The following is a 14,443-nucleotide window of genomic DNA, read 5'->3' on the forward strand; positions in this document are numbered from 1 at the left end:
TAAAATTATAATAGTATTGAAAGCTTAGGTTCATACATGTCTATGCTCTCATAATATTTTTGTCGGTACTTAAATTTTGAAGGTATTATTCGACTGGATTCATTACAAATCAATAAATTTAGAAAATTTACATTATTTGGCTTTCATTATTTAATTAGATCGTTCACATTGGAGCTTTTGTTCATTATAGTAATATAGGTAGCCATCTACGGAATCTTACTGAGACTGCTCCCTAATTGTTGTAATATGCGTCCCAAAATAATGAAAAAATACAACAGAAAACTAACCACTAGTCACTTGTGCATTGAGTATATTGGAGGCATGTATTGCTACAATCGGTCATCTTTATAAATTAGTTCAAAGCAGTTCAAGCATATACTAAGCATCTCCGGCAACTAAACCTAGCCCTAAAAGAGAATACCCTTACACTATACTTCGTGATGATGATTTATGAGCTATATACATATGATATGCAACTACAAATGAGAAAAAAAATCTAAGTGACTGATTATGGATATCACAAGGGAACGCCTTTTTAGCAACTACCTATCACAACCTACAGTTGAGAGCTAAAACGTTTATATTCTTGATCAGCACCATCAATTAATCTAACCAGAATAATGAGTCAGTCTTATTATATGAAGGGCAGCAAACTGAAGCTAAATTCCCATTAAACGAATAGATAAGGGTAAACTTTTTTTTTTTTTTTTTTAAAAAAAAAGATGTTTATATAATAAGAACTGTTTCCCAATGTGACGGTATAAAGTTTATATTGATCCTGGCTAATAAGAACACTGACAACGGAAAGAAATTGGTTTGTAGTTGACATTATATTAATACCAAATATTATGAGCTGTAACAACTGATTTCATTCTCCAGAAAGGAATGGCGAAGTGGAGACATGTATAGGAGATGGATAAGATGCGTGATGCAACACTAATTTAGTGACACATATCTATAACTTGAGACATTTGTGTATTTAACTAAGTTGGAATTGTCATCACAGTTCCTACACATGCACTATATTATCACGGTAGAATTATGATTGCCGCTCCGTTGCCATCTTAGGTTGACAACTTCAATTTTTGGTAATTAAAAATAACAAATTAGGTTACCTGAAGTGCAGGTACTTTAACCCATACGCATAGAACGACACGAGTGAGATTCCGACTCTGCTTCCCTCTCTTTCAGAGTGGGATTCTACCTATGTCCTGATTTCCATGTCTATTAAATTCTGGTCCACTTCAAAATGGCGTTCATGGAACCAGTAATTCGGTGGTATATTTGAAACAAGTTAAATAAAATTTTGAAGGGAAACCTCCTTAAACATTAAATACAACACAGGTTCAGCCGAGATGTTAATTTAGTTCCAGGTTTAGTTTCAAATTGCAACAATTTTTTTTTTTTTTTTTTAATTTTCAGGAAGTTTCCACCACCGACTCCTTGTTGATTGTCTTCTTCTTCTTCTATATCTAACATAACTACTCGCACACGATAACTGTATATGGTGACTGTTTTGAAACACCTACAAATTATTCATTATTGCAATCATGTATATCTTATTATTATTAAATTTGGGATAATTACTTTTCTGCTAAAGATTTGAACTTTCTAAAGACGTTCAAAATAATTTCTTCTCACTCGCTTATTTGGGTCAGGTAACAGCAAACTTTCTTTTAAAACAAAAGAGTAACGTATTACTTGTTAATAAATTTTGCTAGTTGAATAACGGCTACCGTCAATTCCAAGCATCACCAGTACGAAGAAAATACACACTCATAGCATTTATTGCAACCGCAAATTCTTATACGCATTGGAATATTATAAAACTTCACAGGGTACGTAATTAAATCTACAAATTAATTATTTAATCTTATGTCGGTCTTAACTGCTAATTTACGTTATTTTGGTGTTCAAATTTAATATAACTTGCCGAGGTCAATATTATCGCGATAATCTTATGCTGAAGTTTACGAAAGTGGCATCAAGCAGATTGGCTTGTTTACTTTCACACGAACAACAGCAAGTCAACAGTTGCCTACGGCTCAGGTCAAGAATGACAACACAAAAGCAAATATAGTTAATCAAAGGAAAATTAACGGAAAATCAACCTAACAACAAATATCACTGTTATAAACATATTAACGGTATCAACACTGTACTAATCAACTATACGGGTGCCACAGAGCTCATCCGTGGCTAAGCGGTTAGCGTACGCGCCTTTGGCGTAAAAGACCCGGGTTCGATTCCCGGCGGGAGCTCATGTGGTTCGGATTCCACGTTAATCAGTAGGTTCACGTCTCATATAGCCTCGCTGCTGAAAGGGACGCTAAACTAAAATCAACTCAACTCAACGGGTGCCACAGAGCAATAGAACAGACAAAAAAATTAATGTACCGTTACCGGTAAACCGGTACGTTATCTTTCAATTCTTCAACACCACCCTCCTCACTATTGTTGCCTAAAAGTTGGAACACGAATCCTAATTTCTTCATCTTCACACACACACATACTACGTTTCTATTAACTTCCAGATTAATATCATATTACACACTAATTTTTGGGTTTCTCGCGAGAAACAAGACTTTTTCATCATGCTTGTTACCATACCATTTGTTGATTTATTTAAAGTTAAATATTATGTGGAAACTTCTAGATAGACCAGAATAATTCTATTAGTTTTCAATTAAAGATAGCAAAATTAACAGCTAGACAACTTTACCTGGATCTACAAGCGTCGACTGGAATACTTCTGTATCCTTCTTACGTATTCGTTTTCCCTTTTTAGTGCTTGTCAGGTTACAATACATCTCATAACCAATCACCATAACACCACCGGTTTCTTGCCAGTCTTTTAAGTAGTAGCTTCTTTCATAGTTTTGTTTGTACCTTAAAATAAGAAAAAAATATACAATTGTTATTAACAACACCTCTCAAAACCAATTCTAATAAAAAATAACATAATCAATATGATGCACATAAAACCTTATGTCATTATTCGGAAAAAAACTTAACAGGTTAAAACATTGGTTTAGAAATGCTTCGTCTCCTTGTTAGGGCGAATTCTTGATTTGCACTGAATAGGTATTACACACTCTTGGGGTGCACAGTTTAAGCTGTACACATAATATATTTTACTATTAATCATCCACCTCCTTTAGCCTACAAGGCATAAACGTGGAATGTTAAATTTAAAAAAAATTATTTCACTATTTCTTATTCCTATTTATTAGAATACTGTTCATGTTTTGTTCTTCGTATGCTTTATTTCCTTTGCGATTAGTTTGATAGTGTTTCCGAATTAACTTTATGCGAAAACTTTCAGTACTAGTTTCATTGCGTTATGTAACATATTACATATTATAAACAAACGTTCAAATTCACTTCTGTATCTTTTACAATCCTCCTTATCAGTATAATGTCAGCGTTACAAACGAAACAACATTGGTGGCGTTAATAAAGTAAGAGAAGTGTATCTACAGAACAAATAATTAATTTTTAAGTGGTTATACTTATTGGAAGTTATAAAATTCAAAATAGGAAAAGTTAACTTACAGAACTTTGACATAAAATTAAAAATTGGAAAAATGAACTTACAGAAGTTTGACAAGTTCTATGGGAAAGAGCAGTGATAAGTATATCAAAAAGTAACATTTATAGAATTCGTTAAAAGGGACGTCTATGTTTTTCTGCATTCACGTAGGGCGAATTACAGAAAATAAAACAAAAAGAAACAATCATAAAAATTCTAAGGTAACAAAAGTTTAAAAAAAAAAAAAAAAATGAAAGTAACAGAAGAACGTATAAAGTGAGTTAGTTTTAAGTTCAGATAATCCTGTTTTCCAAAAGTTTTAACACAGTAACATCTATAATGATTATATAATAAATTAAGCTTTTTAAGAAAGGAAGAATAGGTGATCACGAAAGTTACAGTGATAACTGGCATTATAATACACTGATATAAGAAGACTGCAAGAGATAAAGAGGTGCGAAAATTCATATCCCATAGTATCCATTAGTAAATACTACGCAACAAATTTTTATCATCTCGATATGAAAGATATTTTACTTATATCCTACAAACTACAAAGAATTTATTTATTAAATTAGCTTAGCAAATAGAAGATTGTGGAATTTTAAGTTCTAAATAATAAAAGGAATGTTTATTTTGTTGTGAACACACTCCTGTTACATAAATTTTTTACTTCTTCAAGGAAAGATAGGTTGAAGGATATTTTGTTAAAATAGGTCAGTAAAAATAAACCTGACAGACAAGTTTATAAAAAATCCTTAACGAGTACAAAATGTAAGGAAATGTAAAGTTATGTGAAGTTCGAAATCATTTGCTGTCTAAGAAGTGCTGAAAGGGTATGAAATACTGCAATGATTATTCATATCTAACTTCAGGGAACATGGAAACGAATGCTATAAACAAGTGTCCAATATGTTCTTTAAGTAATTATAAATCATTTGTATTTAACTTGTATTTTTAAATTAGTTATTTGACTTTCGGCTTTAAAGTATTATAGAATTTGGATTAAGGTTTTTGCTGCACATTCAGAATTCTATAGAACACTGCTAGACTGATGCGGGCTTGCAGGGAGCTGTAGTATATAAGAACACACTATACTTCCCAGTTTACAAGTTACACTACAGTAATAGCAGAATACTTATAGTGTTACTACAGCATACACCCTCCATTCCAAAAGAAACCGAACGTTTAAAAAAAACAAAAAAGCAATGTACATTTTGGAACAAATCATTTTTATTAATCAATGTGTTCCCCTTCTGCATCGATACACATATTTGCACGCTCCAACAAGTTGTCAAACGACTTCTCCATGTCCTTTATTGGAATGGTCTTTAGGACGGCGGTCGTCGCCTTCTCAATGGCATCAATCGATGCGTGCCACTTTCCTTTCATCGCCAAATGCAGTTTCGGGAACAAATAGAAATCGCACGGAGCGAGATCTGGTGAATAGGGCGGATGATGCAACCGAATAATGTGATTTTTGACCAAAAATTCAGTTACAAATCGCGAACGATGTGATGGTGCATTATTGTCCAAAAGAGTCCAACTGCCGATTTCGCGATATTCGGGCCGAATACGACGAATTCTTGCCAGCAAACGCTTCATGACACCCAAGTAAAACTCTCCAGTGACTGTCTGGCCGCGCCGGGATGAACAAATTCTTTGTGGATAATTCCTTTTGAATCGTAAAAACAAATCAGCATCACCTTAACTTTTGACTTCACCAAGCGACTTTTTTTTGGGTGTTCCTTCATCCGGCGCTCTCCATTCAGCACTTTGCCGCTTTGTTTCGGGCTCACATTCAAAACACCACGTCTCGTCACCACTTACAATCGATTTCAAGAAGTTTCGATCCTGCCGAGCACTTTTAACGATGTCTTTGCAATGCGCAATTCGATCAACTTTTTGGTCTTCGGTGAGTTTGTGTGATACAAACCGCGAATTAACCTTCTTAAGGCCCAAAACTTCGGTCAAAATGCGGTATGCGGTTGTTTGAGGAATGCCTAATTCCATTTCAATAACTTTCACCGACGATTTTTTGTTATGTTTGATGAATTCACGCACTTTTTCGATGTTTTCTTCCGATAATCCGGTTCTGGGACGGCCTGATCTTTCGTCATCATCCAGCGTCTCTCTACCCGATTTGAATCGCCTGAACCACTCGTAAACTTGCGTACGGAATAGACACTCATCGACATATGCATTTTGTAGCATTTGGTGCGTTTCACTAAAAGTTTTACCCAGTTTAACACAAAACTCAATTGCAGCTCGTTGTTTGAAACTCATTTTCCGACCGATGTACACAACACACTGACAGTTGAAACGCAATAACTTTGTTGCCGTGCATCCAAATGTCATGACATTTATACCAGTTGTCAATGAGGGACTACGCCATCTACCGGTAAAATATTACAACAGATGGCACTAGTGGTTCTATTTGTTTTCAAAAGTTCGGTTTCTTTTGGAATGGAGGGTGTATATTCTGGAAAATACTAGTTTACAATATACGCTATTACGTGATTTTACCATATATAAGATCAACAAGCAGAAAGAATACTGAAAGATTTCTGACTGATCCAAGATTTTGGCAAATAACATTTACCTTTGAATTTTAAACTGAGTACAATAACTGGAAAAATTTATCAACAGGAAATTTACTGTAAATCTTTTGTGTAAGTTTCCAATAAACAATATAAACATACACTGTAACAATATATAGACACTGTCGAAAGTCTGAGCACACTACTAATTTTGCGTATTTTCAAAAAAAAAGTATCCACACAAACCCAGTTTCTTGGAGTTCTATAAAATAAATATTATTGCTCGTATAAAGAAATTAAATATGGTCCTCTTTTTACTGAGATAAATTTATTAAGTAAGTTTGCGTTTAATGAAATATCGACTTTTAGACTTGATAAGAGCTTTATAAATTCCACGCACGTGTTTGATTAATTTATCCGACTTTTGTGAAGCTATGTGACTCCAGTAACTCTGAAGAGTCTTTCAAAGACCTTCCGTATTCGTTGTCATCTCTTTACGGACTACCCTGTCACCTTCATCTTACAAGAGTTTGATGGGTAAAAAATCTCATGACTGAGGCAACTATTCCATTTGTTGGTAATGTAAGTAAATTAGATCCCCATTGCAGATAATTACTGCATAGCTTGAAAGAATGCTTGGAACGATAATCCTGTTGTAGTAAAGTTATTTCCACAAATTCACGTTCCTGATAGAATTCCATGTCTCATGACTTAAATGTTGTGAAACACGTTTTTGTCCATTATTTCATTAATTCGAACTAAATTATTAACTTGGTAGTCTGTAAAACATCATCAAACAGTGACGCTATCTTCTCCGTACTTTGCTGTAGGTATTACATGGTCGGGATGAAAGCGCTCTTCGGAACGACGACGACACAAACTTCTAGCACTACAAAGCGAAAATTTGGAATTTAGATTCATCGGTATAGAGGCGCTTGTCCTTTATTCGTCATTCCAGTCTTTATTACCTTCGTGCGACGAAAGGAGAGATGAAAATATAGCGGCTGCGAGGGGGAAAAAAATCGAGATTTCAACTGATTTAAAAGTTTCATGACCCAAAGATATCGAAAATGTGATTTTTTCAAATTTGTTCGTCCTGATGTACATTCACCTAGAGGCCACAATGTTCAAAAAATCTTAACCAAATTTTAAACTTAAGGTTTCTATCTAATCCTGCAGGGAAGGGGGTCGAAGTTTCTTTCTATCCCTAAAAATAAGAGTAGTTTACTTAAGGGAAAAAGAAGCTATTTTTCTCATAAACAGCTTTAACAATTTTGTTCATATTTCATAAATTTTCCATAATATATTTACATATTGTTACAAAATTTGTGATATTAATCTATAGTTATATTCAAATAAGGTTCGCATTTCAAAAAAAAAAAAAAAAAAAAAAAAATTAAAGCAGGTAAATCTCGTCTAGTTCATTACCTGGTAGTATGGTTCCCAATATAGAGGCTACGTTACCTTTTTGTACTGCCATACTTATTCTTTCAATTTGGAAGATGCTTGCTCTATCATCACCAGATAAATGTGTGATGCATTTACCTACTTCCTTTATAAAGTTAAGGCCTTCTTTGACCCAAGATCCACTACATTCAATGGCAATGGGTACAAATTGATACTTCTCCGTTATGTTATTGTATTTTCTTCTTTTTTTCTATTTCTTTTCGACTGGCTACATTGCCCGCTTGAGGTGCGGAGAAAGGAAGGTTGGAAGGGGGCGAAAATGTCTGTGCACGTAGAATCCAAAATTAATGATTTGCCTCTCTTCCAAGATATCAAGGTCATTCTTTTTACCATCTGTTCTACTACATCCATTTGGCTCTCTTATTGCCAGTATATCTGCTGAAACGAGTGCTCTCATTATAACATCATTGAGACTTGAGAGTCGGGGATGTCTACCTGTAATTTTTACGCGGAAGAGTCCAATGCAATCCTTTTTCATCTACTGGGTTCTTACATGCCTGGTACTTATGAGATTCACAAATATTTGCTCCCAACCGTAACGTAACTGCTATTCAAAAACTCTCATTACTGAGATGAAGACCTATAGGGAACGAAGGTAAAGCTTTAGCTTCCGCTTCTATGGATGATGCAGCAATCAGTCTAACCTTGTCTTCTAGGTTGTCTGAAAACCGCAGTAAAAAGGAGAAGTGTGATTTGAAAATAGGTTCTTCCCATATGGACTTCTTTCCTCTGGTACAAAATTCGGGAAATTCAGAGCCAACTAGGATGACCAAGTGGAAGAGCAATCTTTTACTTCAGAATCTATGTGGAAGCTTATATTCTGTTGGAGAAGTGATTCTATTAGACATCGGGTGGCGGGAATAGCCAAATCTATGGCTCATCGGATCTCTAATACACCAAAACCTAAGACATGTGTTATTATGAATGAAGCAATTTAGAATAGATTCTAAACCAGATTTTACTATGTTATCGAAGCATTCTAATAAATCTTCTTTCTTCCACGAAGGTGAACTTCGCAGAAAATACAGTATTCTTGGAATAGTAAATGATGTTCTTAATAAATAAAAGGCAGAATGTGCTGAGATTAATGGCAGACGTAAGAAATAATCTCTAGTTTTATATACAGATGGTGATCAGAAAAATGGAAACACCTGTAGTTGGCAACACGTCAGATGTATGGGTTGGCAGTGGTGTCGTGGCGCCCGCAGCGCCGGACTGCTGGTGGTGGTGTGTAAGGTCGGTCTCCATACTACGTCAGGCGCAGTGGAACAGCAGTGTCCAGTGGCTGCAGCAGACGGAGGTAGTGTAAAATGGGAGACCTCTCAGATTTTCAAAGAGGGCAAATTGTTGGTGCGCGGTTATGTGGAGTGAGTGTGACGGCAGTGGCTACTGTGTTAGGTGTGTCGCGTGGGACAGTGTCGAAGGTGATGACGGCCTACACAATACACGGGAAAACCACATCGGGGAAGCGGAACAGTGGGAGGAAGAAAATCATGAGTGACAGGTCACGCCGGGTATTAAAGCGCATTGTCACGCAGAACCGTCGTGCCACTGCGGAGCAAGTGACGGAGGAACTCAATCAGCACTTCCCCCACCCTGTTTCGACAATCACAGTCCGCCGCGAATTACATGACATGAACTTACGGGGTCGTGTTGCACGGGCCAAACCGCTCATCAGGGACCATAACGCTTTCGCACGCCGCAAATGGTGCCGCGACCATGCAACTTGGACAATTGAGGACTGGAAACGTGTGATATGGTCGGAAGAGTCATCCTTCACCCTATTCCCAACCACGGGCCGTGTTTATGTGTGGAGAACGCCCAAAGAAGCTTATGATCTGCAGTGTCTCCGCCCAACTGTGAAACATGGCGGCGGCTCGGTGATGCTGTGGGCCGCCATATCATGGTTTTCATTGGGTCCTGTGGTCACACTTAGCGGACGAATCACTGCCAACGATTATGTCGCAATTTTAGTAGACCATTTGCATCCTATGGTCCGGATGTTGTTCCCGGACAATGACGCCATCTTCCAGGATGATAATGCACCCATTCACACAGCTGGCGTTGTTGCAGCGTGGTTTGAGGAACATCGGGATGAAGTTCAACACCTCCCCTGACCCGTCCAATCCCCAGATCTCAACATAATTGAACATCTGTGGTCCGTCTTGGAAATACGACTCCGGCGACGATTTCCACCTCCATCCTCTCTCACAGCACTGGCCGATGCCCTGCACGAGGAATGGCATAAAATTCCACTTGCTACCATTCACGATCTCTATGCCTCCATCCCACGTCGCATCAAGGCTGTTCTGAAGGCGAAAGGTGGCTCGACACCATATTAATCTGGTAAGTTGCAATTTCGTTCAGGTGTTTCCATTTTTCTGATCACCATCTGTATATATATGTATGTATGTATGTATGTGTGTGTGTGCATGTGTGGCCAAAAAAAAAAAAAAAAAAAAAATCGACGAGAGTAGTTTATTCGTGACGTAAATTTTCTTTCGGATGATTTTCTCCTACTCAGTGATTTTGTACATATTTCATAAATAAATATTTCATTAATAACCTGACAACATGGCGTAACTCATTTGTGCTGAAAAAATGTACGCGGGATAGTTTTACTCATGGGTGTGAGTTTTTTTGGGACGGTATTTTCAGAAACGACTCTAGCGATTTTATTGATATTTCATAAATAAGTATTTCATTACTAACCTGACAATATAGCATAACTCATTTGTGCTGAAAAAAATGTATGAAGGGTAGTTTATTCTTCGGGTCTTGTTTTTTTCGTGGGATTTCCTCAGAAACAACTCAGACGATTTTCTTCATATTTCATAAATAAATATTTCATTAATATCTTAAGCATATTGCATAACTCATTTGTCCTTAAAGAATGTACGATACGTAGTTTATTTTATTTTATTTTATTTTTTATTTTTTGATGATTTTGCCAAAAAAAAAACTATTAACTGCAGCACAACATAATCTAGTTTAACAAAATTTGAGCGAAAAATTTGGTGCACAGCCAGTACCTTTTATTTTATTTTGTTGACCCAGGAGTATCTTTTTGTAATATTTCCTGCTTGAAGGAATGGATTTCTTGACCGCAGTTATATCCCCAAGAACACAGATTTGAAGGCGCTGAGGCACCATCCTATTTGATACCGATTGGAAATGGCTCTATCATAGTTCTTCTGGTTCACTGATTCTTCCGGACTATTAACGTCTATTCCGTTTGCTTGTTTATTTTCAGTGAACTTGTCCTTAAGAGAGGTTATTTTTGGGTGATCAGTGCGTTTCTGTGTAATATTTACACCACTTTGTGATTATCTTTCAAGAGCCCGACGCAGTGCTCCGCCCGATCACTGACCGACTTTTCACACTTGATCACATGCTTCGACTATTAGTTTATCTTTCTTAATTTATACTATTTCCATGTTCTTCACACTATTCACAGATCTTTTGTCACGGAATTGCATCCAATTTTGCCCATATTACAACACAATCGAATAGCGCATACACAACTGTTCGTTGAAGTAAAGAGTTTACTAACAAGGGTTCATACAGACACCACTAGGTGTCGTTGAAACGATGCATCATCAAACGAAGCGAAACGTTAGTTGTGTGTTCATTAGTTCATTAGTTGTGTGTTTATTGCCAAGCAGCCTTCTTCTATAAATTTGTCTCGATGTCAACAAGACCATGAATTTTCGTACCGTTATATATACAACGTTATGTTTTCAAAAACGAGTCCAATAAACATAGTTTTGTATGGACACAGTGTCTTTCATTTAGAAAATTCTGAAAAATCAATAGTATACTTAAACTGTTGACAATTACTATATATATATATATATATATATATATATATATATATATATATATATATATATATATATATATATATATATATATATATATATATATATATTTAAACAGATACTTACTTCGAAATTTCATAAATAGGTACTTCTTCTCCTCCCTTCTTAATATTATTCAACCACATCCGAAATTCATTCACCCAATTCAAAACAGTATTCAGAGGGCATACGATTAACACAGTGTGTGTTTTGGTTTTTTTATGATTCAACAGAGTATGAGTTAACGCAACAACCTAAAAATAAAGTTGGAAGAATTAAGTAAACATTAAAAATACCGTGCTAGAAATTAATTCAAACACTACCACAAAACAGATATAAAGACAAAAGAAATAGGTTGTAATCATTTTTGCAAACGTTTCATCAGACAGGAGTAGAAAGAAGAAAGAAAGTAGTACCTCTGGAATGTTAAGACCGGCACCATACTGATACCGGAATCTAATGAGTGGTTCCAGGCTGAAGGTAGGAAAGAAAAAAAAGATGGAACTAATGCGGCAGGTTTTGTCAATAAGTGTACATGGGGAGAGAATATTTAATGAAGAGAAATAACATGGAAATGAATAAATTGTGAACATTAACAACTGCAATTGAGAAGTGTTTCTTCAAAACTCAATTGAGCACAAAACATCTTTTTCACAGGTAGCATAAAAAACATACCTATCACATATATACCTCCGTTTCTTACAATTTGCTCTATCGAGTTTTGAAAAAACGGTCCTCAATTATAAATTACAAGTAATAAAAAACAATAAGAGTAATAAATAAATAAATAAATAAATAAATAAATAAATAAAAAGCGTAACGCATGCAAAAAAATAACTTCGAAGGTCTGTCAAAAAGTTAAATGCACTGCTTGAGAAAACAAAAACAGAAGCGAACTTTTACTTATTTGTACACAAACGTTCCATACCAAAGCTATTTTTCGGCGTAATGTCTGCAGTGTTGCCACAAAGTTCGAACAAAATATTTTCTTGTTGCTTGTAATATATATATATATACTTTACTCATGTTTTGTTCATTTTTGTTATTAATGATTACACATTTTTCGTGTTCATTAACTATTCCTTCCCTCCCATACTCTTATTGATCAACCTGCTCGTTATATTCTATCTTTCTCCTCTATCAACCTAGCAACGATGTTTAACACTGGAGCTGATATTCACAGTTACTGCTCTTTTCTTCCCTCACTATTTCTATCCTTTCCATTTGTTTCCCTCTGTATCTGATTAAATGTCGGTAATAATTTTTACAACTTATGTCTTCTATCCTAACTAATTTCTGATACGTAATCTGCTTCCTACATATAACTTAAAATTTCTTTGTTCTAATCAAATGTATGGGGTGAGTTCGAAATGAGAATGGAAAACAAATGTAATAAAATTAAAAACAAAACCACTGATCAAGTGCACTATAACTGCCACTGACACTTTATCAGGTAGAGAGGAGGGGAATGGAGCACGAAAATATACTGTGTTTACTCGTGTAATAGTCGCAACTTTTGTACCTGTTTTTTAATGCGAAAATTTAACTGCAACTTTTACGAGATGAAAGCTTCCATTCAATTATCACTACGGTCAAAACAATTCGAATTTTGATACAGACAGCATTGTGTTAACATAAAAAATAAAATATAGCCTACATACGGTAAAATATTAAAACTCGTAACTTACCGATTCGTGGGAGCAAATATATATATATATATATGGAAGGAAATTTGAAAGTAAGGAACGTGTATAAGTCTCTATATCTATCTATATAAGTATATGTTACTTATATATTCTTAAGTACATGAATAACAACTATGTAACACTACAAAGAAGAAACACACACGCACAAGAAGTACCAGAGCTGTTCATACATGCGAAGATGGTTTGTGTTGCTTTGGCGCCAGAGGCTTCTACCAGCCAAGAAGGGATGTTTGAAATCACAACCAGATGTTTGAAAACCTCGAGGCAATACGATGGAATGCCAGAGCAGACGAGGAGGTTGTAAACAGGTGCCATACTTAAATGAATCATACTTGGGAGTGGAGCGCGCAGAATGGAGGGTGCAAAATGAAATGAAATCTTTGAGTTTTACGTCCCACGGTTATGCCGGTTAGGCTAAAGGAGACGGTGATGATGAGTAATGAATGAAAGGGTGGAATGAAGAAAGTGGGAGGAAACGGGAGAACCCCGAGGAAACCCACGCACACGGTGTTTGTCCACCACAAAGTTCACTTGGCGGAGGCTGGGATCGAACCCGGGACCTCAAGCACCAGAGGTGAACGCTCTACCACTGAGCCACCGCGGCCCCGAATGGAGGGTGGAAGTAACTTACCTGATCTCTGTTGACAGATGGGTCACGATGTTACGTGTCAGTAAACACGAAAAGTTCTTTTGCTCGGAACTCCGCGAGATAATTAATTTCGAAGAAAGATAAAAATCCCGTAGACTGAGACTTTCATACGAGGATTTCTTTTGGAAAATGTTTTTACTTCAAACTTAAGGTGCGGTTTTATGCGAGGGCGACTATTACGCAAGTAAACACGGTAACATTAAAGGAAAGTGATAGCTCAAAAACATTAGCTTCGGCGTTAAATTGATTTCTAGGAATGCAGTCATAGTCTAAAATATAACCTTTCACACTCACAGCAAACACAATGACAAACATCTAGAAATAATATGAACAATTCCAATACAAGGAATTTAGCAATATTTTTACAGATGAAGTACGGCTGATATAAATATAGTTCTGTATAGTGATACGGAAAAAAATCAAATATATGTTAAATTTACACACAATTATTTAAATATTTTAAAAATGTTTCTACGAAGTAAAATGGTCTTACAATTTACACACCTCATATTTTCCAACCTATTGTCTCGTTAACTATCATGGAGGAGAGGAATTTGGCTCTTCAAATATTCCATTTAACTTTTCAGATGTTAAAAGAAGCTACTTTACACATACAGAGACTGTTTCCGATCTGTAGTGACGAAACTACACATCTTGTGCAGCACCACCAAGCGGAAAGAGAAGGAAGC

General features: G+C 35.9%; 1 protein-coding gene across 1 annotated transcript in view; it reads right to left on the reverse strand.

Annotated features, from left to right (window-relative positions):
• Positions 1 to 14,443, reverse strand: part of LOC145680958 (uncharacterized) — a gene marked incomplete in the record, with an annotated part of 264,706 nt that overhangs the window by 91,037 nt on the left and 159,226 nt on the right. The window contains 2 exon segments of the mRNA XM_081752173.1: positions 2,723 to 2,889; positions 11,487 to 11,653. Coding sequence (XP_081608299.1) covers positions 2,723 to 2,889; positions 11,487 to 11,653 — 334 coding nt within the window.

The sequence above is a fragment of the Thermobia domestica genome, chromosome 3 (assembly GCF_964235325.1).
Source record: "Thermobia domestica chromosome 3, izTheDome1.hap1.1, whole genome shotgun sequence".
Lineage (NCBI taxonomy): Eukaryota > Metazoa > Arthropoda > Insecta > Zygentoma > Lepismatidae > Thermobia > Thermobia domestica.